Source organism: Anopheles nili, chromosome 2 (genome assembly GCF_943737925.1).
Source record: "Anopheles nili chromosome 2, idAnoNiliSN_F5_01, whole genome shotgun sequence".
In the NCBI taxonomy this organism is placed as follows: Eukaryota; Metazoa; Arthropoda; class Insecta; order Diptera; family Culicidae; genus Anopheles; species Anopheles nili.
The window spans coordinates 54874108-54901995 of record NC_071291.1 but is presented as its reverse complement, the minus strand read 5'-3'; the positions used below and the strand labels follow the sequence as shown (position 1 = coordinate 54901995).

The window sequence follows — 27888 nt, the reverse complement described above, 5'->3', positions numbered from 1 at the left end:
AGGTAGAGGGGGGTGGTTTCTTTTTCATGGCAAAACATTCTTCAACTATCTGCTAGAAGGAAGTGTAGTTTTACGCAAGATAGTTAGCGGGAATAAATTAACCTCATTTCGCAATGGTAAATGAAGTAAAGGATGCAAATCATCGGCTAAACTTGCTTCGAAGCAACACGATGCAAAAACGGATCAGAAAACCTTCGAGTAAAAGGGGTTTTGTTCTTTTTGCGATACGGCTATATCCTAAGAAGGTAAAATAGTTGTAATTTTTCCTAGTAATATTCGCAGTCAGAGTTGATGTGCTCCGGTTAGTCTACATTCAGGCGCATAAAATCCATCGGAGCTTTTCCATTAAATCCCCTTTTCACGGACATTCGACACAGATCTAGCTCATATCCTTCCGCTATCGTGTTGACCACCGAGACACTGGGATGGTGACGCGCATTTACGAGGACATAGGAAAAGGAATTGTTTTGCCTGCCGTGTGCATGATAAGGAACACAATTTCCGGTCCGTGCGCAAACAAAGCCACCGGTGTGTGCCCCGGCCCGCCCCCGTTCCCAGCGAATGCAGGCGGATAGGAAAAAGAACCCCTCCGATATAGAACACCACACAGCTGGTCGATGCCACCGGTGTCTTGTCCTGCGAGCAGAAAACCAATAAAACCGAAATTAATCGTAAAACACATCGTTTCGTTTATTGCGTTTCATCCCACGCCGTGTTGGTTTCGATCTCATTTGGTTGTTTATGACGATGCGCTACGCTGCAAGCAAACAGCATTAGTCGCCAACGGTTGTAAATAAGGATAAATGAATTCGCTCCATCATCGGTGCCGCAATCGAACGAAACGATTGAGGTTAGGAAAAATGAACAAACCGAACGAACGTTGGGAAGTGTTGCGATTTCAACGTCCGTTTTTCCACAGCTGTAAATGAGAACAAATGGCCCGGACGTGCTGGATGCGTTTTACAGCATCTCTAAGCTGCTCTCGGAGTCTATACTGCTGAGTAACGAATGGGTAAAAGCTTATTTCAAGCACGCTGCTGAATGCAAAGCCTGCAAACAAACATTTTGTGGTACCAGATCCTTGCACCAGCTCCCTTGAGGCGTCGATAGCACCTAGTGGGTGTTTTTCCAATACCCACACGGCAGCTGCAAGTCATTCGAAGACCCAACTGGACCTGTTTCAATGTCAAGCTCTCGGGTCCTTCCACACTCTGAAAACCACAAAATGGCACGGCTTGAGTGGATCCTGTCGAGAGAAAGAGAGAACACAGCCGCCTCCGTCTAAAGCTCGCTAATGCGACAACCCATGCAAAGACACGAGACTAGGCTGCTTCACATGCCACAGTAGGAGCAGTTTCGCAAGCCAATATGCCCGCAAGCAATTGATCTTCATCGCTGTTCCCAGCCTTCTGATCGGTCGTGCCTGGAATGCAGTTCGCTTGTCCACCGCAACGAGACGACGAGCTCAATATCTCGCGATTCGACGGCTTCAAGTGCCATATCAATAGGCATCGGGTCCATCGTAGACCAGGCCGATTCCCACTGTGACATGTGAGCTGTGCCAAGGAAGGAAGCGCCCAGTAGATACTACGACCAGAGAAATGGCGTTTACCGTGTCATACGCTAGATAGGCATCCATTTATTACACGTGTTTCCATGCCCGTGCCCACGGGCGTGCCAGCTGCTGGGCTTCACCTGGGCACGCTCAGTCTCGGCATATGAAACGAGCAGGATATTAGTTACTGGCTTGAAAAGCGACGCGAACTGCCCGCGTGGCCCTGCATGCGTTGTAAATGACGTTACCACGCGGTGGCAATAATTTTTGGCACAACGCAGCAGGCGGCCCGTCACTCCCGGTGGTTGTCAAGGATACGCTAGCTGACCGCGACTCCCCGGGCTGTGGTGAGATGGCTGGTGGGTGGCATTAATCTTGCTTCATTTCCCACCGACCGGTTAGACCGACCCGGAGCTATCGCGATGGAGCTCGTGGTTTTGCAATTTCCGAGAAATGGGGTGCCATCTTCTGGCCGCCGGAATTGATGAACATTCGCCGGCACAACCCGGCCGGTGATGAATATTGCGTGCGGTGGGTTTGAATAAGCAATGTAACGGCTCGCGAAGGGGAGACATTTTCACTGGAAGCTCCAGGAAGCGATTGTCTACATCAAGCCTATTTTAGATTCATCTCGAGCTTGCACGCAATGTGACTTCCGGTGGCATTGTTCGATAACTTCAAACATATTTCCGGACTTTCCATCAAGCCCTTCGACATGCTGTGGTAAAGCCAAACAATTGTCGCATCCATTTTGGAAAATCATTTCCCAAACCCAACGAAAGCACCCATCAACGAGCACTTCAACATTGTTCCTCTCCCAAAGCGTCGGGTTCATTGAATACATTTTGATTTCAACTCTTCCCCCCAGCAGAAACGTCCGGGGGCTTGTGCGCGCTAATTACGCCACCGAGACGTCCTGTGGAAAATGAAAACATCATCCCTCACGGGCGCACCTCAACGGTTTCGCTGGTTCCCGGGGGCAAAATCCCACCGGCGAGCGTTAATTAATGTCGCCAAAGACGAACGCACGTGGCGGTCGCTTCCACTTTGCGTGGGAGGTGGAAAATGAGAATTTTCCAACCTCACTTTTCTTCTCACTGGCTTCCCTCACCGGCACAATAGGGCAGGCAAAAGAGATCACTTTTCCACCGTGACGAAGAAGCAAACTCAATCTCTCCTTAATGGCCAACCGAGAGATGGCAAAAATCGTCCTTGCGAAGTGAAGCGAATGGAAATAATAAGCCAACAAAAAAAAGCCAGCAAAATCGCGCGTCCTTGTGCCTCTTCCCGGATAGCAGCGAAAGGATCCATGCACCGGGCAGTTAAACGTAACGGTTTTGCGGTATGTTGTTCCGCCGGTTAACTTTTATGTGCTTCTCATTTGTGGCGTCGGGCGTGGAAAAAGTGTCCTGCCATGATGGCCCGGGTGGGGGTGGATTTTTCGGATTTTCTCCCACGCCAAGCGCGAACTCCGTCCGGCATTATTGGTCAGTTAATTTGCTGAGGGTGCTCTCTTCGAGCCAATCGCCTCATAAATGGGTAAGATTTTAGCTTCTTCTTTCATGCACGAAAAGAGGGTGAAAAAAAACTATCCACCCACTCGATAGCTTCCCCCATTACGATTGGAGCGAGCGCGGATGTGAACGGGTTAGCGAGTCACGTGGAAAACGGTGCGATGGAAACCCGAACGAAGAAGCAAAGAAAAAAAAACAGGACAAGAAATGAACGAAGCTGCCAACAAAGCGGCACCACGACGATGATTATCGGTGGCCAACGGGGTGGAAAAACAAACCTGCCGGAAAAGGAGACGCTGGACACCAATTATAAAGTCTCGTAAAATTTTACTCCCAGCGCCGAGTTCATTATTTGGGTTGAAGAGCTTCATTTTAATGATAGTTTGCCGAAGGGTGGCTAAGGACGTCCCGGTTGTGTGGGAGGGAACGGAAAACGATTTACATTTTCCGAGACGATTAAGCGCACTGGTGATGTCTTTCGGGAAAAGCGAGACGCGTTCAATGGTTTGCGCCAGGGCCGAGAAGAACTCATTCTTTTCGTCTCGTTGCCAGTGCAAATTGAAGTGAAGTTTGTTAAGACAATTGTCCAAACTTTGATAGAAAACAAACGAAAGGCAACTTACAGTTTGTTTTATTTAATTTTAATCACACCAGTCGCAGAGAACGGCAAATGAAATAGACATTTGCTTGCAAACCGATCTATAAACTGTTGAAGAGCTCACTTCGGCACACTTAAGGATACACGTTCCCATCATTCACCTCGAAGCACACATTTGCCACGTAAGCAAACTAAGAATGGCTACAAACATACATCAGCGTTGTGTCAAATCACCAGAACCCCTTTTGCCACGGGCTTGATTTATCGATCAAGAAAACCATCCGCTTCTTGATCCGTGGGTGATTTATTGTCGGGCCGGAATTTTGCAACGTAAGCCACCATTTTCGGCCGCATCCTTGCGCGCATCCGATCGATCGGGGAATTATTTGTCAGCGAAGAAAGAACAACGCGCTGCAGATAAATCATGCCAATGGTGGGTGGCATTGGAACACAGCAATAAGCGTTTGCGAGAGACAGCTCTTCCGGGCCGCTTGAAACGCTAGAATGGCGCTCCGGCAGGACACATTAAAAAGAAGTAACATATGCGCACATTCGTCGCTGCAATCACCACTCGCTAGTGGGCAAAAGAGTGGCCAATTACGGCATTCTTCCGTGTGTCATAAAAAAAAAAGACCCAGAGCCACAGACCGCAATGTGCTTTCACCGTGCACGACTGCCTCCCACCAATGGGTAATGATTTGAGCATAAAAGCATGTCGTTTTTTTTTCCTACCGTCCCTTTCGACGTTGGCCATCCTCAAAAAGACACAACGAATAAAAAAAAAACACACCCCAAACCACAACGAAGCGACATTCTGGGAGTGTTTTGTGTTGGTGGTTCGTGGTCGGACGGTGAAAATATCGAGTTATGGTTGATTTATATGCCAATTCAGCGCCACCGACGGTCGGACAATGTCGTTCGCTGCGGCACCTAGCACCCATTGAAGCGTTCGGGCGGAAAATGCCTCACCCCGAACCGGTACGGAAGACCGACGAACCATTCTAACTCGCTCGCGTTGGAGGCCTTCCGAAATTGTCGCCCTCTTTCGATGGTGGTTGCTCGTTTTTCGTGAGGCTTTCCCTTTTTTTTTTGCTCCTTCGTTGTGCATTTTTTTTTCGTGTGCACGCCGGTTTATCCCGCCTCAAAGAAAGCTCGTCCTCGTTTATCCCGACGAATCGGTCGTTACGACTATTAGCACAATTCAATTTCCGACGGAGGTTTACATGAAATATGCGTACCGGCAATGAAAACGGGTGCTTCCGTCGCTTGTGGCGTTTGTTTCCAAAATGGCCGAACCTGCGTATCGGTGCGTGGAGAAGAGAGAGAGAGAGAGAGAGAGAGAGAGAAAGTACGCGACAAGGTGAAACATTATTGAAGAACACATACCACACGTGCTTCGTGCGATGGTGAACCGGAATGCAAATAAAAACTACAACCGAAGCAAATCAACGAACCCTTACTAACGGCCGATTTAGAGAGGGTTATTTACGGTCGTTGCCAGCAGCAACCTGCATCCCGGGTTGCTTTGATTGGAAGCGTTGTGTGATTGTGTGCCTTTTTTCGCAAGCGGAATATGGCTCGCTGATGACGACTTCACGAATCTTGTCCACCACGATCATGTGCGATGTTTTATGGCTTAATTTGACCCGTTTGTCGTAGCCGGACATAACGTGAAGAAAATGTGTGTGCCTCTTTTGTATTATGTCAGCGAGCAAAAGAAAGCAAGAAGGACGGACGAAATGTTCACCATATTTCGTAACGACCCACAGTAGGCTAGTCTCCTAATTTGAGGTCACCATAGGGAGCTCATTTTGGGAGAGATTACGATTTAGGGCAACGACATAAAAAAAATGTGCCACCAAAGGGACGAAAACGTCCACAAATCCAACGGCATGTAGGCATCATCATATTTTCAACATTTTAATCATCCACCTCCGCATTTGCTTTACGATTCTTTCCGGTTTCCGGGCCCAAACCCCAGCCGGGAGTGGTGTGTAAATGAAATTAGCAAAACATTGGCCAACGTGTGGGTCCTCCCGGCTAGGCCCGGAAGCTCCATCCGGCCGTAACCTGTTGAGTTTTACTGGCCCACTTCCTGAATATTTCATCACCGGCGCTTTGTCACGCAAAAAAAAGGGTGTCGGTTCGCTAAGCCGGAGCCGGAGCGTTGGAAAGGGTGCAAAATCGAGCCACCTGAGCCGGGAGGCTTTCGTTTAGCTCGAACCGCTTGGCTGGTGGGTTTAAATAGGGCTTTTCTTTTTTGCCACCGTGAGCTGTTGTCATATAATTGGGCCCCAATAAATCCGCCCCTAGGAAGTGGAACCCGGAATCGACACCTTTCGCGTCGGTGTGGGCATTATTTTTTGTTTGTTTTGTGTCAAAGGTGTCCAAAGACGGGGCTAGTTTCCGGGGACGTGATGTGAATTATGAATTAGCGCCACACGTGCGGGAAACACGAACAAGTGCGAAAAAGCCTCTCAAAGCCATGTAAATCTCGAGTTATTAAATGCCCCAAAAGGGGCGATTATTCAACGGCAAAGTTGTGTCGCTTTTTCGCAAACCCCGGAAACGGTTTATTGCTCGAGCAATGTTCGTAAAGTTCCGCGCGTTGGAAAGCCTCGCACCACGACGTGATGCAGCAGCAAAACAAGCGGCACAAAATCACTTTGTCGCTGAAAGCAACAATAAAAAAAAAACGTATCATTCCACGCGGCAAAAGGCATCCACGTTATTTACGGTACGCGCGCTTTTATGCGCTCTCCGCGCGGCATCAATCTTGGCAAATGCGCCTTTACGAGCCACCGGGATGCGATGAAAGTTTGTGCACTTGGCACGATTGAATGCAACAATCCTGACTCCATCCAGGATTGTGTTGGTGTCTGTGTGCTGAATGGCGTGAAAAATCGCACAGTTTACTCGCGAGTTTATGCAAAATGCGAACCGTTTTATGGGCTTCCCGTTTTGCTTGGGTCGTTGGGTTTGTTCCCGTTTATCCGACGTCCTGCGCGATCCCACCAAGAACCACCCCAAGCTTCATCTTCTGTCGTGGGAATTTATTCGCTCTCAGCAAGACTCGCTTGCCCCCAGTCGAGCCATAAGAACTGTCGAAGGAAATGATACAGCACGCAATTAACGTAATGCAAACGCGAGGACTTTAGCAGATACGCGCTCCCTTTCTTGGCCATAATTCACACAAAAAGCAACCGGTGCAACACTCGATAGCTCATCGAAAGGAAAGCCCTCTTTCAACCGTCTAATGGTCTGTATGGGGAGTTCAGTTCTTTCGCCCTGCCTTGCGCCAACTATCCGCCCACCGATGGGGGTGAGTTTTATTTTATGAAGCCCTTTTCTATCCCTCGGGATCGACCACCGCACGTGTCCTACGTCGCACGAGCCGAAAAGGACGAAAGTCCTCGAACCCCCCGAACTCACCCTCAGGGGCCGAGATGAATGATTTATAGGCGTTATTGCAAAAAGTAAACCCCATCAAGCATTTATCAATACGTCCCCTTCGACGGGAGAGAGAGAGAGAGGGGGCCATGAAACCGGGCCGAGTATCGTGGGTGGCGTGGAATATCCCTTTCGTAAAGGGCGTATTCGGCGTATCAATAATTTTCATCTCCCACCACGCCTCGCGGAAGCTGACCCGGGAGCATGTCAGGCATTTCTCAATCATTTTTGAACGGTTTTCAATTTCAAAAGCGGCCGCCCCGTTTTTTTTTCTCCCTCTTCCCAGGGTAGCTGTTGGGGTGGAAATAGGGGAGACGTTCGTTTTTTTTTGTTGTTGTTGCTGTTGCTGGAATTATTACCGGGCAGTATCGGGGTGGGAAATGTTTCGTACGCCGATGGAATACTTACCGTGAGTGGATGTAAGTGATACGCACACGAGCCCCACGAATATTGTGCCCATTTGTGCGGCGAAAGCTCACCCGTACGCTTGTCCTGTGCCAGGCAAGCAAGAGCAAGCAATTTCATTTTCCGAGCAGCCGGATTTTTCCACCGTGCCACGACTTGTTGAGGTCAGAAAGCCGTGAAACTCCGGTTACTCCGGTTGGGAGGTGTTTGATTTTCGCTCCGGCGCATCCGGTGGTCATTTCGGTTGCGACCGACGCTGCTGCCCTTTTGTTTCCAGCTTGCGAGAGGAGTATGAAATGAAAAAAATTAGTGAAAAAAGACAAAATAACACCCAACCAGAGTGAAACTGTCAACCGCGGCGTTCGCGTGCCTGCACCACCATTGCATCGAAAATGTTATTTATGAGCTACAATATGACATCGGAAACATCGGGTACAGTAAAGCTGGCACCGGACAAGGGTGAATTCCACCCCGCTCTATCGCTCACAGGACCACGGCTCTTTTTGTGGCTCTTCCACTGCTTACAAACGACCGGCTGATGTGCGGCTCGAGTAGCATCGTGTGGATGGCGTATGCAAAAAAAAAGCAAGGCCAAAAAGCGAACGAGAAAATGAATCCCACCCAACCGATGGACGGATGATTGGAAAAGTAATAAAATTTTAATCGAATTTCATTGTGCCCGCCGTCGTTGCAGGCGCCGAGGCTTTCAGGACACCGGGCTGATGAAAGCGGCTCGCGGAATAGGGACGCGTTGTTGCGTTATCACTATCGACCACTAAGTGACACTAAAACGGTTGGGTTGCTTCGATGGCGTTGTGGTTTGGTGTTGTGTTTTTTTTTGCTTCCTTCTATCGGTTCCTTTTTTGCTACCGTTTTTTCCGTAGCGCGACCGGAAATGCAGCCCGATTGGCGGCGAAACCGCAAGCACCAGAGATATGATTTAATTTTGCATGCCAGCACGATATTTTCACAAAACCACACACGCGCGTCACTTTTAGCGGCTTTGAACTGGGAAAATGTTTAATCTTTCATCTTTAATCGTACCCCATCGGTTTGTGAAATATTTCAGCAACATTTCACGCTACTAAACGTATCATACCGCTTTAAATCATTTATTAACCATTCCATGGGCATAGTTTTATTGCTCTCCAAAGCGCATCTCAATAATCAGGCAACGTGTTTTAAAAAAGTGGATAATCAAGCAAATTTCCTTCACCACAACCCATCTCGTCACTTTAGCCTAAAATATGCTAATGATTGCATAAATTCGACGAAATCTTCACATCCCACAAATCCACCCGATCATAATCATGCCACCAGGACCCTCGGTTTGGGAACACAAAACGAATGCTACGGCTCAGTAAACCCGCCCGAGTCCGGCAACGTCCGGGAAAGCCAATGTTAATAATTCACCCCTCCACATAGAATCCGTTGCGTTATGGAAAGGGAGTGATGGAACGGACGAACGCAAACCCAACCGGTCTCCATGATGGCCGCTCGTTCGCCTGACAGATGGCATCTGCATGATGTGCGACACGAACTGCTGGCACGGGTGGGATTAGGCACGGAGTGGGAGTGCAATTTCTCTATTACCATTCTCCGACTCCATCGTTCCGGTCTCCTCAAGGGCTCGTGCCCCTGTTTCGGCGAGATGGTTTGAAATAAATCTCATTTCGTGATTTTAGAGACAATCGCATGAATAATAGAAGCCCAACCCAACCGGTCCGGGGTCCGGCGTGTTTCGATCCACAGACGAAAGGTCATCGGTACATCGGTGGTGTTAGTGAAAAGGATCTCCCCATTTCATGGGGCACGATCTCTTGCTCCCGATGAGCGCATCCTTTTCCGTCAAGCGGCACTCAACCCGTTTCCCACCTTCTACGCTTCGTTCTATTAGCTCGTAAACGGGGGCAGATTGGCCCCCGGGAGAGGTTTCGGCAGGATGGCTGCCTTATTCTGATGGCTTGATATCTTATGCCATTCATCGTTGGTTGCCGTGATTCCGATTCCGAACCCTTCCCATCGTGCCGAGTGGAGTTCATTTCCATTTTTGGTTTTTCGAAGTGAAAATATTCTCCTAATGGTGATTACACACGCCTCTTGGATGGGGTTGATTGTAATGTGAAGGGTGGCTTCCCGCTGATTTCCCGTGTCCTCACAAACGTCTCAATCCCGACCGGGATGCTATGCTTGAAGCAACACAATATTGCTCCGATTTTTCACCGTCTCCTGCCGGTCGTACACCTCCATCGGGGGCCAATCTCTTGTGTGGCCGATGGGTTGAAATATTTCCCAATTTTGTTTGTTTACCCAAGCGCTCGCATGCCCCTTTTGGGCCCCCCGAAACGCCTTCCCGACGGGGGTGCCATATATTGCGCACGATTCGTCAGGCGTCCGGTCGACTTGACACGCGACATGCACGATGAAGTGGATGTAGATGAGTTTCATCCCGAAAAGGATGCCCCATTCATTTGTCAGCTCGATCGCCGCCGGCCTACCACACGCATGGTAAAGCCTGACGAGCTGCCTTCTAATGGAGATCGCACGCCATGATGGAGGCGCCTGGTTGCTCGTAGAAAAACTATCACGCACACGTACACGCACACACACACACACACACACACACACACACACACTATCACAAGCGAGCGATTTCGGTGGCGATGTGTCCGGAATTTATTAGCCCAAGCGGGTCGCGTCCGTCGAAAGGGAAAATGCGTCCGACGGAAACGGGTCGGTTCTATTAAATAAAATAACTTTTCGCCAGCTTCTTCCCACCGCACGACACCTCGGCTGCAAGGGAAAAAGGGTCCATCGTGTTGAGTCCTCACGTCCATTGGGTCGCTCCTGGGGGTCATCTCCCCTGGGAGGGTCCCATGCCGTCCTTGAATTGGTGTGATGTGAAATTTATATTTTCCCACCAGCCACTGGGGCGTTTTGTGTATGGATGTCTCTTTTTTTTTGCTGGCACTGGGAAGGAAAATACAGTAAAACAGGCCACCACTAGGATAGTTTAGCTTCTTTGAGCTCTCGGAGAGGGGTTGTAGGTAGACAAAAAACTCACCAACCAGAGAAGGAAACATTCCACGCACGATATCTTCATCTCCATCTTGACGAACCCGTTGCAGACAAATCTGGTGGTCGTAGATAAATTTGCGAATAATTGAGGCTCCCGCAGGAAGCTCCCCATCGAAGGCCTCTTCTTTGAAGATGAAGGCCTCCCACACTGGGGAATGAATGGATGTGATGAAAGAAACACATAAAACCGGCCCGACGTGGTCCGATCGGTTCCCGCGCCGGATGGAACAAAAACACGTGTAAAATCAAGCAAAAATCATACGTCCACGGGCCGGTTTCTACGGCCCCGGTGCCATTAATGTGCAGCGCGAAAGCCCCACCCGGATGATCCTATTACCCGGACAGAGATCCACCGAAGAGCGGCCAATGGTGACGCTCCACTCCGGGTGCGTTGTGCGATGAATATAAATGAGCGTTGAGCGGGGTTTCGCAATTCTCGAGTGGAAACCGCTCGGGACCGTCGCAGGATACAGGCCTGTATTTTCTTTGGCCACGAGTACGAACGGACGGTCAACGGTTCCACAGACACAAGACGGATGGATTGCGTTCGTCATCGTCGGGTGTGGTTTCACGTGGCACCCCATGCTCAAACGCCGCCACATGGCTGGTGGAATGATAATTTAAGAGTTGATTAAAAATTCGACACAACTTTCCATTTCAATGCATATGAAATTAGACCCACAGTGTGGTGAGTGTGAGAGGCCTTTTGAGGGTGTGATTTTCAAAAAACCCTAGACCCCGGCCACAAGCAGACGGCTCAACCGTACCTGCGGACTGGATTGACTCGAACCACTCAAACTAGACGCGCATTGGACGCCATCGATGGCCAGTGCAAGGTGAGGTGGAGCTGACGAGAGACGTACAGAAAGGTTGCAGAACTGCGCCATGCCGCATGGGAATGAGATAAAAATCAGTAGCAATGGGTAGTTTTTAGTTTTGCATAGTGAAGGGCCACTGAGGTGTTGGGCAATCGTTCGCATTTGAATTTCATCAGCCTATGAATGGGGCTGAACCAAACGTGGCCGGTTGTGTTTAGTTTAAGGATTTTTGCTCTCTAGCGGTGTGCTGCGTTGAGTTGGTTTCCATTTATTTCACGCAAAGCGCCCAGTGGAAAGCCGCAAGGATGAACTAATTTCACCTATGCATAGCTGGGTCGTTTTCGTTGATTATATACGCCATATCGACATTTTGCATGGTAAAGGCTCTCATGCGGTGGATATGTGCGATGAAGAAACCCACTTTCATTGAAGCAAAGGCAACGGAGCTATAAAAATGGTTTTGGAAGGCATTGAAATTAAATCAAGATAAGTGAAGAAAGAGTTTTGAAACTAATTTAAAAAAAAATCTGTTCATTGCATACCTTTAGGCGTTGACTTGTCGGTATGAATACAATCAGTGCAAAATGGTAGAATCTGCTCCATGGTCACAAATAATACACATGAGGCTACAAAAACACGCGCGAGTTGTTTACGAGACTTCAATCAGAGGAAAATATAATTTTTTTACCATTCCCCTTTTCGTACGCTTATAACCCTCGCTGGAAAACTACCGCATAAAGCGTACACTTTATGCTCACCCATAAACAAATTGCAACAAATGGAATACCGATGCGCTCGAAAAGCGTGAGATCAAACATCGCCAACCATCGTCCATTCTGGGACGGGCAAATGGAAAACAACACTCACATACACTCAAACACACGCAGATACTCAACAAACTGAATGCAAAGCGAAACGAAACGAAACGAAATGCACTGTCACCGTTGCGAGGCGTTTCTTTCGACGCGCCGGAACACGTTGATCCGCCATACAGCGCACGTAGATAAGCGTGTTTCAGCTTCTCTTTGGTGGCGTGTTTCTCCAAGCACGCCTGCAAAATGCAAATCGCATCCCCCAGGAGGAACTGGCGAGAAAATAACACTCCCGTGCATGAAAAAAAACCACTTGCACGCTCGAAAGTGTTTGACCGAACGAAAGGAACGGATGGCGATACCACCCCGGGGGAGCGAAAACGGCTATTCCCACACGACTTATTGGTTGAACCATGCCGACTGGACACCGGTGGTCTCGGGTTTTATTCTTTTTGTTTTCTTCCTTCCATCTTTCCACCCACGGGGAGCTTCCATTTGTTCAAGAAGCAGACTGAATATGCTCACTTCATGCTGATTTACATAATGTTCGCCTGCCTGTCCCCGTGCGGAAGCAGGGTTGCATTTCCAATTGCATTGCAATATTGGTTTGAAAAAAAAAGAAGAGAGAGCTCACTTTCCTCTGTCGTCCTGCTTCCGCCTCGGGTTGACCGAGAAAGGAGATAAATCGTATTGTTGTTTAACGGTTGCCTGCTTGCGGTCGTAATGGAGGCGCCTGGTCGCTCGTGGCAAGAAAGTGAACCGATCATGGAGACGCCTGGTGCTCCACGCCCGATCGAGTCGGTAGGAGACGCTTTTCTTTGTTGCACACGGTGGTCTTTCGTGCGCGTTTCACCAATAGGCGACTCGCCTATAATCGAATGCACGGTGTGCAGTGGTAATAAATCGCTACGGGATGTGGCGAAGCGAAAAACGAAGCTTAAACCTGTGTGAACCTGGGAGCAGGAAAATGCAAATTATTTCCTGTATTTTGTTTCACCACACACCATCACCCACTGTAGCTTCACCATCGAAAACGGGTGGTTGGTGTGTTTATCTCTGATCGTCTCCAATACCAACCGTTTGTCTTGATCGTGGTTTTTTTCTTCTTTACGATTGTCTGCTTTCGTTTTGGGGAGTTTCTTTTCATTCTTTGACGGAATAAGATTGCTGCTTGTACGCTATGGTCATCTTCTTATCGCTGTTTGTGTGTACACGTTACAGATTGTCGGTGCTGGCCTGTTTGCGTTCACCATCTTCATCCGAGCTGAGCCCGGATTCGACGAATGGATTGCCATCCTCAACATCTACGAGTACTACATCGGTGTGTACATCCTGATCGCGGCCGGCGCATTGGTCATGATCTTCTCTTTCCTCGGTTGCTGCTCCGCACTGATGGAGCACTCATCTGCGCTCTACCTGGTAAGTGTTTTCTCATTCCTACAGCTGTTCTTCATCCACTCAGTTCACCCACAGACACAGAGCTTCCTTCAAATCATCGATATTTGATTTTCTGCCTCCGATGAGGGACAGCGAATTATTGTAAGCGATACTTTCGCCTGCCATCTCCGGCAGACGCGACAGCATAATCTCCGTTTCGAAGGCATCCCTGCGGTGGGCTGTCGCACCAACGGATTGACAAACAATCGTGCCCAGACAATGGCCACCAGATGACGGGTGAAAATAGCACCAGACATAATGCGGATCGGCGCCGGTGGTCGAGTTCGTCCTGCCGCTGACAGCTCTAATGAAAGCTTCTGGTGCGGCTCGTGGAAACAAAACCACACGATTCCTTCGACGGCGCTGGTGAATAATGAACGGCCGTCCCGACCGTTTTCTGCCATTCGCTTCTCTGCCGAACTGTCACACGAGCTGCCAACTATCCGGTGGTTGATTTCTCGGCGCCATTTTTGTCCCTTTCTTGCCACAAGACAGTAGCCTTTGCCCCGTGCTGTGTTGCCCTTCGTGGCTTTCTCACTGCGGTGTCCAGTGGAACTTTGATCCGGCAAATCAAGTGATGCGCGTGACATGTGCCGCACCGGAACCAGCCCCAGGAGACGACCAAGAAAGCAGGGAAACAGCGCACAGAAAGGGAAAGAAAACCTTCGGCAACTTTTGCCCTCTAGAGTGCCCTCCGGGCGAGTTTTCTTGGTGCGAAAGATTGCTCAAGACACTGGCCCCGATCTCGGATCGTGCCACCCCGAAGCCCATCCCTTTGGGAGGTGGCCAGAGGGAAATTATAACTTACACAACATGACACTTCGGTGTCAATTAAAGCATGAATAATGCAGCCCCTCCCGGTGTCCACTCGTTTCGGAGACTTCTCCTCGGTCGGCTGTCTTCATGAATACTGGATGGACCCACCCGTGGGCCTTGGAACAAAGAAAACACCCAGTTCCGGCGCTGGGAAATGCTCCACCACCGGTCGCCGGGCGCTTGCAGCTGACAGTTTTCGGGCAGGGGCTTGCCTTGAACCATCAGCGGCCAAAACCAATTTCAATAATCACCCAACCGAACTAACCAATGCGAACAGTCGTGGCCGTGGTACGGTTTTCTTGGCGCCCTTGTTTCGCCATGACAATAGCGCGCTACAGCCGGCTCGTTTATTTTTTTTTTCTCCTTTCAAATCATCCAGCTATGGTTGGGTTGTTTTTTTTTGTTTTTTTTTTGCACTTTCTCCAACTCGTTTTGGCATTATTTTATAAAATCACCCCGAGGACGATCACGCGACCAAGGACACGCACCCCAGAGCCTGGCAAAGATTACAATCTTAACTGCAGCGGAACCGGACGCGGCCAAACGAATAAGTTTAATTGCTTTCACCATGTCCTGTTGCTGGCCGGAAGTGCGGAGTAGTAATGAACCCTCTCCACGAGTATGTGTGCGTGGCTTCCATTGTTTTATTTTCCCTGCCGTTATGGGGCTGTTATTTCGCGTCCAACCTATCGTTATCCTTGGCGCCGGTTCAACCGAAGGGTGACGCAATTGTCGTTAGGTAAGAGATCTTTATTATTCTCCCGGTTGGCTTTCCCCGCGAACACTTTTTCGAAACGATGAAAATTCCAGTGCACTGCTTCGTGCGATCAAAATACCAAGCAAAACAGCAATATCCGTGGCTCAACTATTTCGCAGGTCGAAGGGTGGTTGTCGCGCTTCGTTAAATCATGGAAAATATCAGCGAGAAAACTACGCTCTCAGTTTGCTCTTGGTTTTTGCTGTAACGACGATCTGTCGAATGTAAATTGCACTTTTTATGTTTCCGTGCTGAAGCTCTCATTTGTAGAAAAACACATCTAAACCAGAGAAAACCGTTTAACGTCTACAATTTCATCGAAATTGAGCACTTCTCGGTATTACGAGGTGCATTGTTGCGTGGCAAAAATTACGACGTGTTGGGAATACCAGTTTATATCCTACAAGCGTTAGTATCCTCGTTTGTAAGATAAAGGAGTTCACAGTAGAAAATAAACGAATGACTTCGGTAAATAAATTTCTTTAATTACTATTTACCAAAGCCTCATTAAAGCCCCTTCACGTTCGGGGCCTGCGCTACTTGAGTGAGCAAATTAATTTAACCTCATCTCGTGTCAACTAGTATCGATACCGGACCCAATATGCCTTCCAATTATCATTAATTAATGGACTCCCACACAACGAACTCGAACTCTCGAACTCTTCTTCAAAGCGGGAAACCTACGGCTTCAGCTACATCAAACAGACCGGCTTCTTGGAGAAACGCCATCGACTAATTAACTTGCTGTCGCAGTTCAACCCGAGGTGCATTTCGGTGAAAATATGGCGCACTTATTATTATTCAAAAGCAAACAGCTACTCCCACCGGGAGGGGGCATCGGAAGCACACGTTCCGAGAAGTGCCACTATCAATCGTGTCTAAAAGCGAACACAGCTTACATCGTCTCGGTTGTCGTTTTCGGAAGCGGTTACCTTTCGCCTGCTGGCGAACACATGCCTGTGTGACATCCCTCGTACATGCCCATTTAATCAAAGTTGCATGTATCGATTTGGGGAGAGAGAGAAAAAAACACAGAACGAATCCAAACCCTCCCCGGATTCACGGCTCTGATCTCCTTCCGGTAATCCCTACCGAGTGTTTCGTTCGAGTCTCATCTCACGTCATGGCTTGCTTTGTTTCAAAGCATGCTTCGCTACCATGGGATCGGTTGGGCTCACGTTGTCATGGCTTGCTGGGAGCTTGTATGTGCTGGAAATCGCTCCTCCTTGAACCGATCAGCCATCCACGTGTCGAAGAAACATTTACCACCACCGGCAGGGATGTCGCCTTTCGCCGAGCGCTTTGCTTTCGATTTCCATTTACAGCCTCCAACCCCACGAACTTCTCTCTCATTCACAACCCACTGTGAGGTTTGGATTTTGGTTCGGTGAACTTTCCCAAAAAACTTTCCCTCCCATCGAACGACAAGCGATCCCGGGGCTGGATGAAAGCTGCTTAGGAACCCGAAAGTGAACCGACCTGCCGAGCCGTTGTAATGCAGACGTGCAGCTGCAGCTGCCAACGGAGCTTATGTCGAACTGGTTGTGTAAGGGTGTGTTTGGGTCGCATTCCCTTGCGGCAATGTCCTCTCTCCTTCTCTCGCCTTGTTTCGTCTGAACGGAAAACCAAAAAGCAGCTAAAAGCAAATGCAATGTTTACCAATAGCCGACCGAGCATCGGTACGCTCGCATCTTCAGCATCGTCGTTTGGTGCAGGACTTCTGGTGACTGGAATGGGCACTCCAAAACAGGCGAACCAAGGGCTCGAAACCCCAAAGGTGAAGGCATTTCACTCATGCATTTGGCATACGCCGCTGCATGATATGCATTCGACCGAAGTAATTTAAACTTTCGCATCTCGCAGAGTGGGCTTTTCGGGTGGTGCATAATCCTGCGGAAAGTTTGTTCCCTTCGATACAGCATTTCGCAGTGTTGGTGATATCATTTTGGGTGCTGAAGCTTGGTGTTTCGTAGGAAATGCCTGTAATGCAGTATGCGCAGCAGTTAAGTCGAAAATTTCATAGAGCAAGGGCAGTGGGACAAAAATCGATAGAAGAGACAATCACATAATAATGAGCCAACGATAAATCTATATTTGCCTCACAAAACACTATGTAACGCAAGAGACTTTTGCTATGTGTTCTTTTGTTTTTTTTTTAAGATCGATAATTAGGAAATATAAACACTAGCTTCCGGATATTTAATTAATTGCGGCTATGGAAAAACTCCTCTAGCGGTGGACTAACAGAGGAAAGCTTAAAATGCTAGAATGTTGTATCATATCCTGATAAAACTTTGATTAATAAAAAAGAAGAAGACCCACAATTAGCACAACTAGCTCATCAACTGAAAAAGTTTCTCATCCGACCGATATTAAACTACTCAACTCATGTCGTGCTTCATCAAGTTCTTAAATTTAAACTCCAAACACATCAGCCCAAGATCGCGTCGTTCGCTTTAATATCCCATCTTTAAGCCCACACTTTTGTTCACCAACTACTCGCCGTATCGTTTAATGAGTGCCGAAGCTCTCGAAAGCCATCCTTGCGGTGCGGTCGACCTACCGTCTTGGGCAGCATCTGTGCAAACACACGCCAACAATGTCCGCACGCAACGGATTCCCGATAACCGAGACCCAAGCCCTCGGAACCAACACCAGGTCCAGCCTGGTGGACGGCATCGGAATCGCTAAGAAAATAAACACCACCCGCAAAGGACCCTTCTTCCAAGCCACCCCTATTCAACCACAAGCCCACCCCGAGGAAAGTCAAAACTTCCTTCCCGAGCGAACGAGCTCTGGCACACGCCGCTCGAAAGGTCCCGAAAGCACCGGCGTGTCTGTCCAAGGGATAAACATGCTGATTATATCATAAACTCCCTCCCAGGCGTCCACCGGTCGCCTACCGACCGGCTGCGGTTTTCCACAATTTACACCGACCGGCCATCGGTCAACCGTTGTTCGGCTGTTTGTCGGTCGGCTCGGTTGTTTGTTTGTCTGCCGTTTGATTATTTGCCCCGGGAATAATTCGCCGAACCGCAGCGCAGCTAAAGTTAACGGGTGGGGGGAGTGCTGACTTTTCCCGCCATGCGCCCGTCGAGGGAAAGTTTTCCTCCTGTGGGTGGGGGGGGTTGGAGAGATTTTTCCGGTCCCCAGTTACAGGACATTCGCCGGCTGCTCGCACGCAAATAGCGTCCGGTGATAGCACAGCGGCAAAAAGCAATTAGCAGACGATATTGCACAATTTCTTTCGCAGAAAAATTCGCTCGCTTAAAGCCGGCATCTTGTGGTGGTTCTTGCATGGTTCTTGCTTCCCTTGGTCTTGCGAGAACTCGAAACGAAGCAGCGAGCAATTTTCAAGATCAAAAACAAATTCCTTTCAAAACTAACCACCCTTTTTGCATGCACCACGAGGCGACCATTCCGTCCGTTCGTTTCGTGAGTTCGGCGAAATAAAATATTTGTGACGCAAAAGCCCTTTTGCGCTAGCGCACTCCAGCCCGATTGCCAGTGGATCGTGACATATTTCCAAAGTTAAACCAATTGTTGGCAACGATCCTCGGCTGCCAAGGGTCACACAAAACTCGGGGCTCGGTACGGCGTCATGTGAACGATAAAAATCGAACCATACCCTTAACAATCGGATTGTAAATCGCTTCACTGATGCCGCTCGAAAGCAGCGTGCAGCTCAAGTGCTTTAGATGGCTTGGTTCTCGTTCGTCCTTACCGTCCCATCACCGGCCAAGATCAAATACTTGGAAGATTGGGTAGTTTTGTGGGGCTTTCGCTGTGTTTGCCTCTCGCTCTTGCTTGCTCAACCATTTCTCGTCTTTTTTTTTGCTTTGCGAGTGAATATGAAAGAAGTTTATTTTATTCCCATTGCCCCACGGCTAGTGTGCACCACTACAAGAAGATACCATCCGTCAGCAGCGCCCAAGCAGGAGGGCAGCCTTTTGGAAAGAAGCGAAAACGAGAAAAAAACGCACAAGAAACCCGCCGGGGTGAATGGGTTTTTCATACATAAATTTTCATCCTCCCGTACGTTGGGTCTGCGCCGGAGCACGAACTCGGTGCACGGAATCAATTTCTTGTGATGGTGAAAAATGGTGCCGTTTGATGACGACGGCATTTCATAAAGCAGAGATAATCATGAATGCATTACCGTGGCCGAGAGGGAGCGGAAAACAACACGCGCAGCAAAACGCGAAACCGGAACAGATTGAACGCAGAAGTTCAAAGCTCAATTGAAAATTCATGAAGGCTCGATTATGCAATTCCTTGCACACATAAACATATGGATATTGTGGTTGTATTTTAACGAAACGGTAATTTTCAAACTCAGCTGTTTTGCGTACGCCGTGCGATGGGAAGAATATTCAATTTAAAGTAGGCTGTGATTGCGCAGAGCTGGTTGCTTTTGTTTTCTGATAGTCAGTTTGCTTAGATGACGTCTGTCAACTGCTGACTCATTGTTTTTCCGGATGTCAAATGTTCTCTTTACTGGAATGCAAGCAAAACTGGGTTTAAAATGCTCCTTACGATAGCGAAGTAAGTTTGATAAGGATTTATTATGAGCAGTACAACACCCGTTGGCGTTGAGGCGTTAAATGGAATTTTCTGAGCAGCTTTTCCCTGAGTCTTTACACTGACAGGAATACTAGAAGAATGATCTAATGCTGATTTGTTCAAATTTAAACGATAACATCTGCATACTGCCTCCAATCCATTCTCAATGAAACATATTTCCGCACTTGCAAATTGCTACGTACGCTGAGAGTATTTTAAAACGAAGGATAGCTTTATTTTAATTATTTTTTCTTCTCTCCAATTGCTAACTGTGGCTATGTCTGGTCGCATTCGGTTCCGGTTTCTGGTACCGGTACTGCAACGCCACCCAAGGGGCACTGCACATGGCGATGATTAATTAATTAAGTTTTCGAAATGGATTTATGAATAATGAGCAGCTGTCAGTTGGTTGGATGGCGATCGGAGGAAATTAAACGACCGATTGCGCGGATGAAGGGTGGCTGAACAAAAAGGATACCACCACCAGGACAATGATCCCGCAGACAAATGGCACGGCTGAAATGTGTGCGTTTTGTAGACGATTGAATCCCTGTACCTCGTACCTCGGTACCGTCGTCGTCGCTGGTCGCTTTAACTGAAGTGATAAGGGTGAGGTGCTCACAGCAAAAAAAAAAATATCCCCCTGTACACTCGAACGGAAAGGACAGCTTCACACCCAGACGGCACGGCGTTAAAGGGCTCTCGCAACCGGATGAAGCAAGCCTTCGGGTGGACCTGTTGTCGGACCGTGGAGGTGGGCTGGAGATGATGAAAAATGACAAAAATTTCCAATCACATCACGGAAATTGGTTTTCATAACATCCGGTCCGGTGGTGGCGGTCCGAGGGCCGAACCACAGCCGGCTGTCGTGTGGGAGGAGGGAAGCGAAAATCAAGTAGCAGCAAATCAGGACACTCTCTCTTCCCGTGCCTTGACCGGTGTCTCGGAAGACCACGGGCGGTCCGGTGGTGTGGTGAAATGATCACTTTCCTGTCTGCATTTTGCCACAACTGCCACGGCGAATGGGACGCAGGGGCGCGGGAAAAAAACAAAGAAGAGGAAAGAAACACACCCACACACAATCGGCGGTGGAATTTTCACCCAAAAGGCCCCCCGAAAAACGAGCTGTCGCATGATAGGCTGCGTCAAGCGCTCGAAGGAAAAACGTCGCGAACGAAAAGGCTCGATCCGATTGGGCAGCGATTTTCCTTCTTCTTATTTTCATGCTTTTTTTATCCTCATGCTTCTGTGTGTGTGTGTGCTTTTCAAGACCATTTTGTGGTGGTTTCGCCTTGACCAGGCTTGTCGTGGAATGAAGTCTTCTGCCTTGGTTAGCGATGTGTTTTTTTTTTTTGGGAGGACACCGGCCCTTAGGGAACCATACCGAATGTCGCACCAGACCGCCGCATAGCCTCCGGCTATTAAGGTTTCTTTCCGGTTGACGGTTCGTGTCGCGTTTCTTTCGTAAGGAAAGGCTGGAAAATGAAACGGCAACGTGTACGCCGCCGTACCGAAAGGTTCACTTTCTTTCTTTTGCCTTTCGGCGAGCGGGTTTTTCATTAAACCATGCCTTCTGTAAAGCAGGCAAGCATGTGCAATATCGGTGGTACGAAGATTTTCCACCGGCATCACGGAAAATGTTCCCCTGCGGGAGCGGAAATCGAAAGATTTGTCCCCAGTCGTGGATTTTCATTCTGTGAGCTCTGATTTTCGGGTTTTTAAAATAGAAGGCCATGTTTTTTTTGTTGGAGTAATTTTTGACATTTGTACATTTGAGCTGTCATTTTCTCAACGAAAAAGAAAACAAACCATCCTAACATCGATCGGAAAATAACCTCCAGTTTGCGGGTTTTCCGAACGAACCCATTTCGTTTCCATTACCGTGCGAGGATCGACTTTCATGAGCTTAATTCAATTTGCCGCCAATATGTAAGTACAGCATCGAGCGTCCGATAAAGTTCCGGAGACACAACCAAACACAACATGCACGACATCATATGCAACATGTGTCCTTCGGCCGGGCAGGACATGACATGTAGCATCTCTGCCCCCAAGTCACCTTTGCGCCACTTGACCCTCTTTTATCTGCCCGGGTAAATGCACTTTCTGGGCCCCTTTTGCACGATGTGATCCATAATTTAGGTCCGGGAAAGAAATTGATAAGACGATACATCGACGCCCACGTCGGGTTGAGCTGGCGGAGGAAAATTGAACCGATGGGCCCATTGACGTTACCATGTGCCTCGGCTTTGTGGAAATTGGAATCTGATCGAGTGCAGCGAAGGGAGAGTGATGAAGAAGTCTAAAGAAAGCACACTCCCTCGCTTCATTACACGAGCAGAAGTCCTGTTTCAACCCCCTATCGCAACACGACGTGCTTCTCAACCCTTAAGGCTCGACATTTTTGCAATATGCATGACTCAAACCCGCGCGACTTCACCTTACCGAGCTCGCTTGTTCAGACGCTTGGCAGCCCGGTTTTGGCTTCGTTTCGTAACCGATGTCTTGTGTAACGATGAACTAGCAATAAAAAGAACCCATTTTCCGCCCCCAGTCCGGTGCGACGAACGCATCGAGGGGTACATGGAAAAGGCACCCAGTGCCCGTGTCCTTTCCGTACCAAACGCCGGTTCGAAAGACGCCCCCGGTTCCGGGCACAAATAGGGAGGATGAAAACGCAAGCGCCGCACACCCTTTGATGTTGTAACATAATTTGTAAGAATAATATTCCGCCTTCCGCCGGGCGAGGGGTCGAGATGGCGGAAACTTCATTTGCGATCGGGGTGGTCCGCGTGGGTGCTTCCCGGGGCACGTCACGGAGAACGGCTTGCGCTTGTCTTGATACACCTGTTCGTCAACGCGACGCGAAGACGTGAAGCCTTTGCCTCTTTGGCGGAAACGGGCGAGAAGCGTTTGCGTAACGTCTTGATGAAGCCATTCCGTCACTTCATTTCCGGCCACGGTGGAGTTTTGTCAATAGGGAGCCCGGGCTGGGTGCGTTTAAATATTTTATCGGTTCAATCAAGGACGCGAAGCGAACGCATTTATAAATGGAAACCCGTTCGATGAGGGGTGGGCTTTTTGGCGTCGAGTGGTGAATTAAATTTTGCCCGACCGAACGATGTACTTTTAAGCTAAAAATATCAGCAGTTGGTGAGGTATTTAAAGCAGTTTTATGTATTGATAGCGAGAATTTTTATTTACAGTTGATTTTTTAATGAAATTTATATTTATAATTGTTATATTTTATTTAAGGAATATATATATATATATATATATATATATATATATATATATATATATATATATATATATATATATATATATATATATATATATATATATATATATATATATATATATATATATTTAAAAAATACAAAAATATATTCCTACGATATACAGTTTGTTACGGCAAGGGTATAGGAAATAAGCAATCGGTCCTAGCCCGTAGATATAACCTGCACATCCTGTATCCTTTAGAGACAACTCCTTTTTTCTGTTACTCTTCCGGGTACTCCACATTTTTGTTCTGTTCCGCCAGTTAGGCGCCAAGCAGAAGTTTCTCTACCAAAACACGAATGCCTGAAAAATCCCAAAACATTGTTTATGGAACAGAGTTTCAACCGGATTGTCTGAGTAGTGCTCCATCCTCGCTGCGCTAGGACTTCAATCACTCACGCCTACTCTTATTATCCTTTTTCTAACCGCCAACGGCCAAGATCGACGCCGCAGGAAAATATAAATACGGACAAAGATTCAAGCCCAAAAGAGTCACTTACCAAAACTCCATCGTGTACACCTCGTGAGAGAGAAAATCATTAATTTTTTTCTATTTCAACGTGCTATTACGATTATCTTTCAAAACCCACCCAATGGCGAATTTTCAACATCATCAATGTGAGGTACTTTTTTGACCAGCTCCATTTGACCGTTGGCATATTGATGAAGCACTCACACACCCACATAAGCATAAAAAACACCGGCTATTTCCCAACATTACAGCTCACGATCCCCCATTCATTCAGGTGGTAGCTAAATTGCACTCACATTGCGGCCGACGGTCACTTTTGTTCAAGGATATTCGATTCCCCTCTCAGTCAATACCATTGAGACGAATATTGAATGGGCGTTGGTTGATTGAATTTTTGCATCCTAAGAGCTTCTCCCCATTGAAACCGAACCACTCGAAAGGTGCGCGTGGTGGTCGAGTAATTTTGCTGCATTTTCCATCGCCCATCGCCCAACGCCGGGTCAATTAGAACCCCAGCGCTGGCGAGTTTCGAGAGCAACTTGAAGCTGCCGAGCTGCTCGAACTCGATCCGGGGTGGATCCAAAGTCAGGATTTATTATTTCCACGCAAACCGAACCACGCTAATAACCCGAATACCCGAGTGCGAGGAGATGGGAAAAGTTGAGCCCAAGTGGTTGAGCCGTGATTAGTGCTTCAAAATTCAAATGAACCGCTTGCGTGAGAGGGTGAGAAAATTCATTCGCTTCACCACACCGTCTTTCCGCAAAACGAGCCAGCTTCCCGGCGTTTTCGATAACAATGTTTTTCGTAATAACTTATTCCGATCCACCGGGGACGACGGGAGGCCTCACTGCCGGAAGCAATCGATCGCAATCGATGGCGGTACGATCGAACGCCGCCTGGGTAAAGTTCCGATATTGTCGATTGTAGTTTAATCGGTCGGATCGAGTGGCGCCCGGGCGGCTCCTGTTAGGGCACCGGGACCGGGTTTGACAGGCAGGGCAAGCGATAATCGAAGCTCTCCCGATGCTTGTTACACGGCTTAATCGTGTTCGTAATTGTGCAATTTTCATCGAACCCACCGCGCGCGCGCGCGCACGAGTGGCTGATTGGAAGTGATTGTTCCGGCCGTGTGATGGTCCGGTGATGGTGGAATTGCGATGGGCTTCATTTTCTCCCACACTTTCACACGGGGCGCGGTAATTGATAAGCTGCCGGTAATTAATTATTCGTGGCAATTTCACCCGCACTCTGGTGGGATTCGTCTATTGGGCAGGATTCAGTGAGTTGGCTTTATCCAAGCCTCTGGTCAGTTGATAATGTGTTTATCAGTACGCTTGGGACATCGAACGTGGTGAAAACAGCATAAAGGATGTAAAAATCAATTGATACAGTTCAAAAAATACTGCCACGAATGCACAAGTTCCTCTGGTAAAGGTGATCGAAAATGTTGACCGTTATTCAATATCTTTCATTTATTTTCTTATACATAATTTTCACCCATCTCCTAAACCTTTACAACTCATTTTAAAATGCTGAATGTTTGTGTTTTCGTTCCATTTTCAGTTCATCGGCACGCAAGTGTTTCTGTTCCTGCTCTCCGTCATCGGGTCGGCCGTCCTGCTCGACTACTCGACAATGAACTCCAGCATCCAGCCGCTGATCCGTGAGACAATGATGCGTTTTATCATCACCTCCGAGCATCCACACTCATCCACCGCCCTGAAGCTCATCCAGGAGAGCGTAAGTCGCATCGATTCTCCTCCCACCAACGAGCCGGGTCGTTCCGGGGCTCACGCTTTTTGTTCCCTAATGTCTGTCTCAGCTCGTGCAACTCCCAGCTCCCAGCAGCTGCTCCTGCAACGTACACAGTTCATTAATCCATTATTGAAATCAAACACCACCCCGGCGCCATTCCGTCGAGTGGAAGCCATTTTCCCTCAGGGGAGGGCATGGAAAAACGGTGCCGAATTAATTCCGAAATTGCGAACCGTAAATGGATCTTTGCTCGCCTTCGAAAACACTCTTTCGTCCGTTTCCTCCCGTGGGGGACACCCACACCAATTCGACGTGCACAATTATCCCGACCATTATGTCCCTGACGAACGATTCAGCGGCGAAGCTCGCGTCGTGGTTTCGAGAAAGTTTCACCCGAACGCCATGAAAATGCGCGTCTCTTGGGTTTGACACTAGCTTCACCGTGGCTTTGGAGCAAAATTTGTTGCCAAGCAGAAACGCTCCTCGCCTCAATCAGGTATCAACAGTATCAGCTCCCCAAGGCGGCAAGTTTGCTGAACTCGATTGGAGTACTTAGTGCGTGCTGGGGTGTGCCTTTTTCTCTCATCAACTGAAGGTCTGTGCTCACCCCCACCCACGCGCGCATAAATACCACCCAGGACGCGTGGTTCCATCGCCCTAATGAGACGATACATTTCTTTCTTATTCAACTCCTTTGCGGGTTGCCTGTCGCACCAGTGCGATGCATAATTAAACGCCTCCGAGACATTACACGGCGCTATCGGAAATGGCACTTTGCATCGCACCCGGTGAAATGAAACCGGTGCGCTTCACCACACTAATGAAGTTTCGTTCCTGCTTTCGGTGCGGTGATTGCGATAGCGAAGTACGCAAGGAAACGAACGAAAGAGGAAAAAAAATGTCACATACTACTGCTAGCGAGAAGCAGCCCCGAAAAAATAGGCCCCCACGGGTGCCATCGGTACATTAGCCGCCATTTTTTTTTTGCAGTTTATTTTTCTCCCTTCACCGAGTGCTGCTCGATTCTAGCCTACTATGATATGGTTCGTGTGGGTGATTTTTTTTCTTCTTTTTTGGGGTTCTCTTCTTTGCTGCGCATCAATACCCAGATCGGTTGCTGCGGTGCGGACGGACCGAACGATTACATGGTGATGCGTCAACCCTTGCCATTCGAGTGCCGTGACAGCGTCACCGGAAACGCGTTCTTCAACGGGTGCGTGAACGAGCTGACCTGGTACCTGGAGGACAAGTCCGTGTGGGCCGCCATCATGGCGATGATTTTGGCCGGTGTCCATGTAAGCGCTCCCTGCCGGTGTCCCTTAACGGGTGCCGTATTAAACATTCACCTGCTAAGTTCCGATATGTACGTGTGTGTTCTTTTTGCTTTACTTCCCAATTCTACCACCCTGAAGACATGCAACGCCGTGCTGGGAATCGTGTTGGTCCAGGCGCTGAGACGCGAAGAGGAAGCCATGAACCGACGCTAAGCGGCCAGCCCATTCGATAGCCGGAACGTGTGTCTGCCAGCCGCCAGCCTTGTGTTCCGGACGTCGAGCGACAGCAGAGAAGAAAGCAAAAAAAAACCGGAATCCTGAATTTTTCCCTTCTCTCAAGCCCACACAAAAAAAATACAGGTAGCACCAGAGAAGCACAGAGCTATGACACACCGAAGGATCGCTTTTTTTTTCGTTTTCGTTCCATGGTAACCATTTCCAGCGGCAATAAGCGGGAGGCCGGAGTAGAATGTGGGACACATTCACCTTACGTTACGTTACGAGTGTAGGACCTAGAGATTAATCGAACAATGTCGGCAATTTCATGTTTGAAACTGGATAATAAAGGCATAGGATTAGATAAAAAACCCCTAAGAGTTGGATGAATTTTTACCTGGTCTGTTAAGAGCATTCTCTTACGTTTACTTTTGCTGGAGAAACGCTACATGAAAATGCAAAGACAATGTGTGGTTGGTTTATTTCCTTATTTATTGTATTGCTAGTTTTTTCCCAATGTATCTTTTTTGAGAATTTTCTTTTTCTCCTCTCGGCCCTGTATGTGCACAATTATTCCGACCATTATGTCCCTGACGATTCAATGCTAAAACTTGGAGGGCAATCATCAACACGGGAAGGTATTTTTGAAACACTGGTGGGCTAAGGATTTTACCGGCATGACCTTTCCAATCTGATGGAGGAATCGGAAATTGACAACCGAGGCGTAGGTCGTAAGGATGATAAAATAAGTACATGCCTGGCTAATAAGTCGGTTGAAATGTCTCTCGTGAGAGCTCTAGCATTATTAAATGTGCAATTTGAACTAGAAATGTTGGTCAGTTTATAGCAAAGAACGAGCAAACTACGCTTCTCAAAAAAGAAACCAGCTCTTTTTCTTTTTTTGAAACATTCAACGGATCCATTCGATTTAAGCTGCCTCTGCACTTCATCACTTTTAGTTTTCTTACGTATTCAGTGAATAGCATGTTTGAATTTGCATCATGAGCATGTTCATTTCCCCAATTGTTTCCGATTTATGTGTTAATTGTAGCAGTTATTGAATAATCCATTATATCTGAACTA

General features: G+C 48.1%; 1 protein-coding gene across 1 annotated transcript in view; it reads left to right on the top strand.

Moving 5' to 3' along the window:
• LOC128731114 (tetraspanin-2A) overlaps positions 1-27168 on the top strand; it is a 38969-nt gene extending 11801 nt beyond the window's left edge. The window contains exons 2-5 of the mRNA XM_053824211.1: positions 13452-13649; positions 25124-25300; positions 26425-26610; positions 26728-27168. Coding sequence (XP_053680186.1) covers positions 13452-13649; positions 25124-25300; positions 26425-26610; positions 26728-26802 — 636 coding nt within the window. The 3' untranslated portion in view covers positions 26803-27168. The remainder of the gene's footprint in view (positions 1-13451; positions 13650-25123; positions 25301-26424; positions 26611-26727) is intronic.
• The last annotated feature ends 720 nt before the right edge of the window (positions 27169-27888 follow it).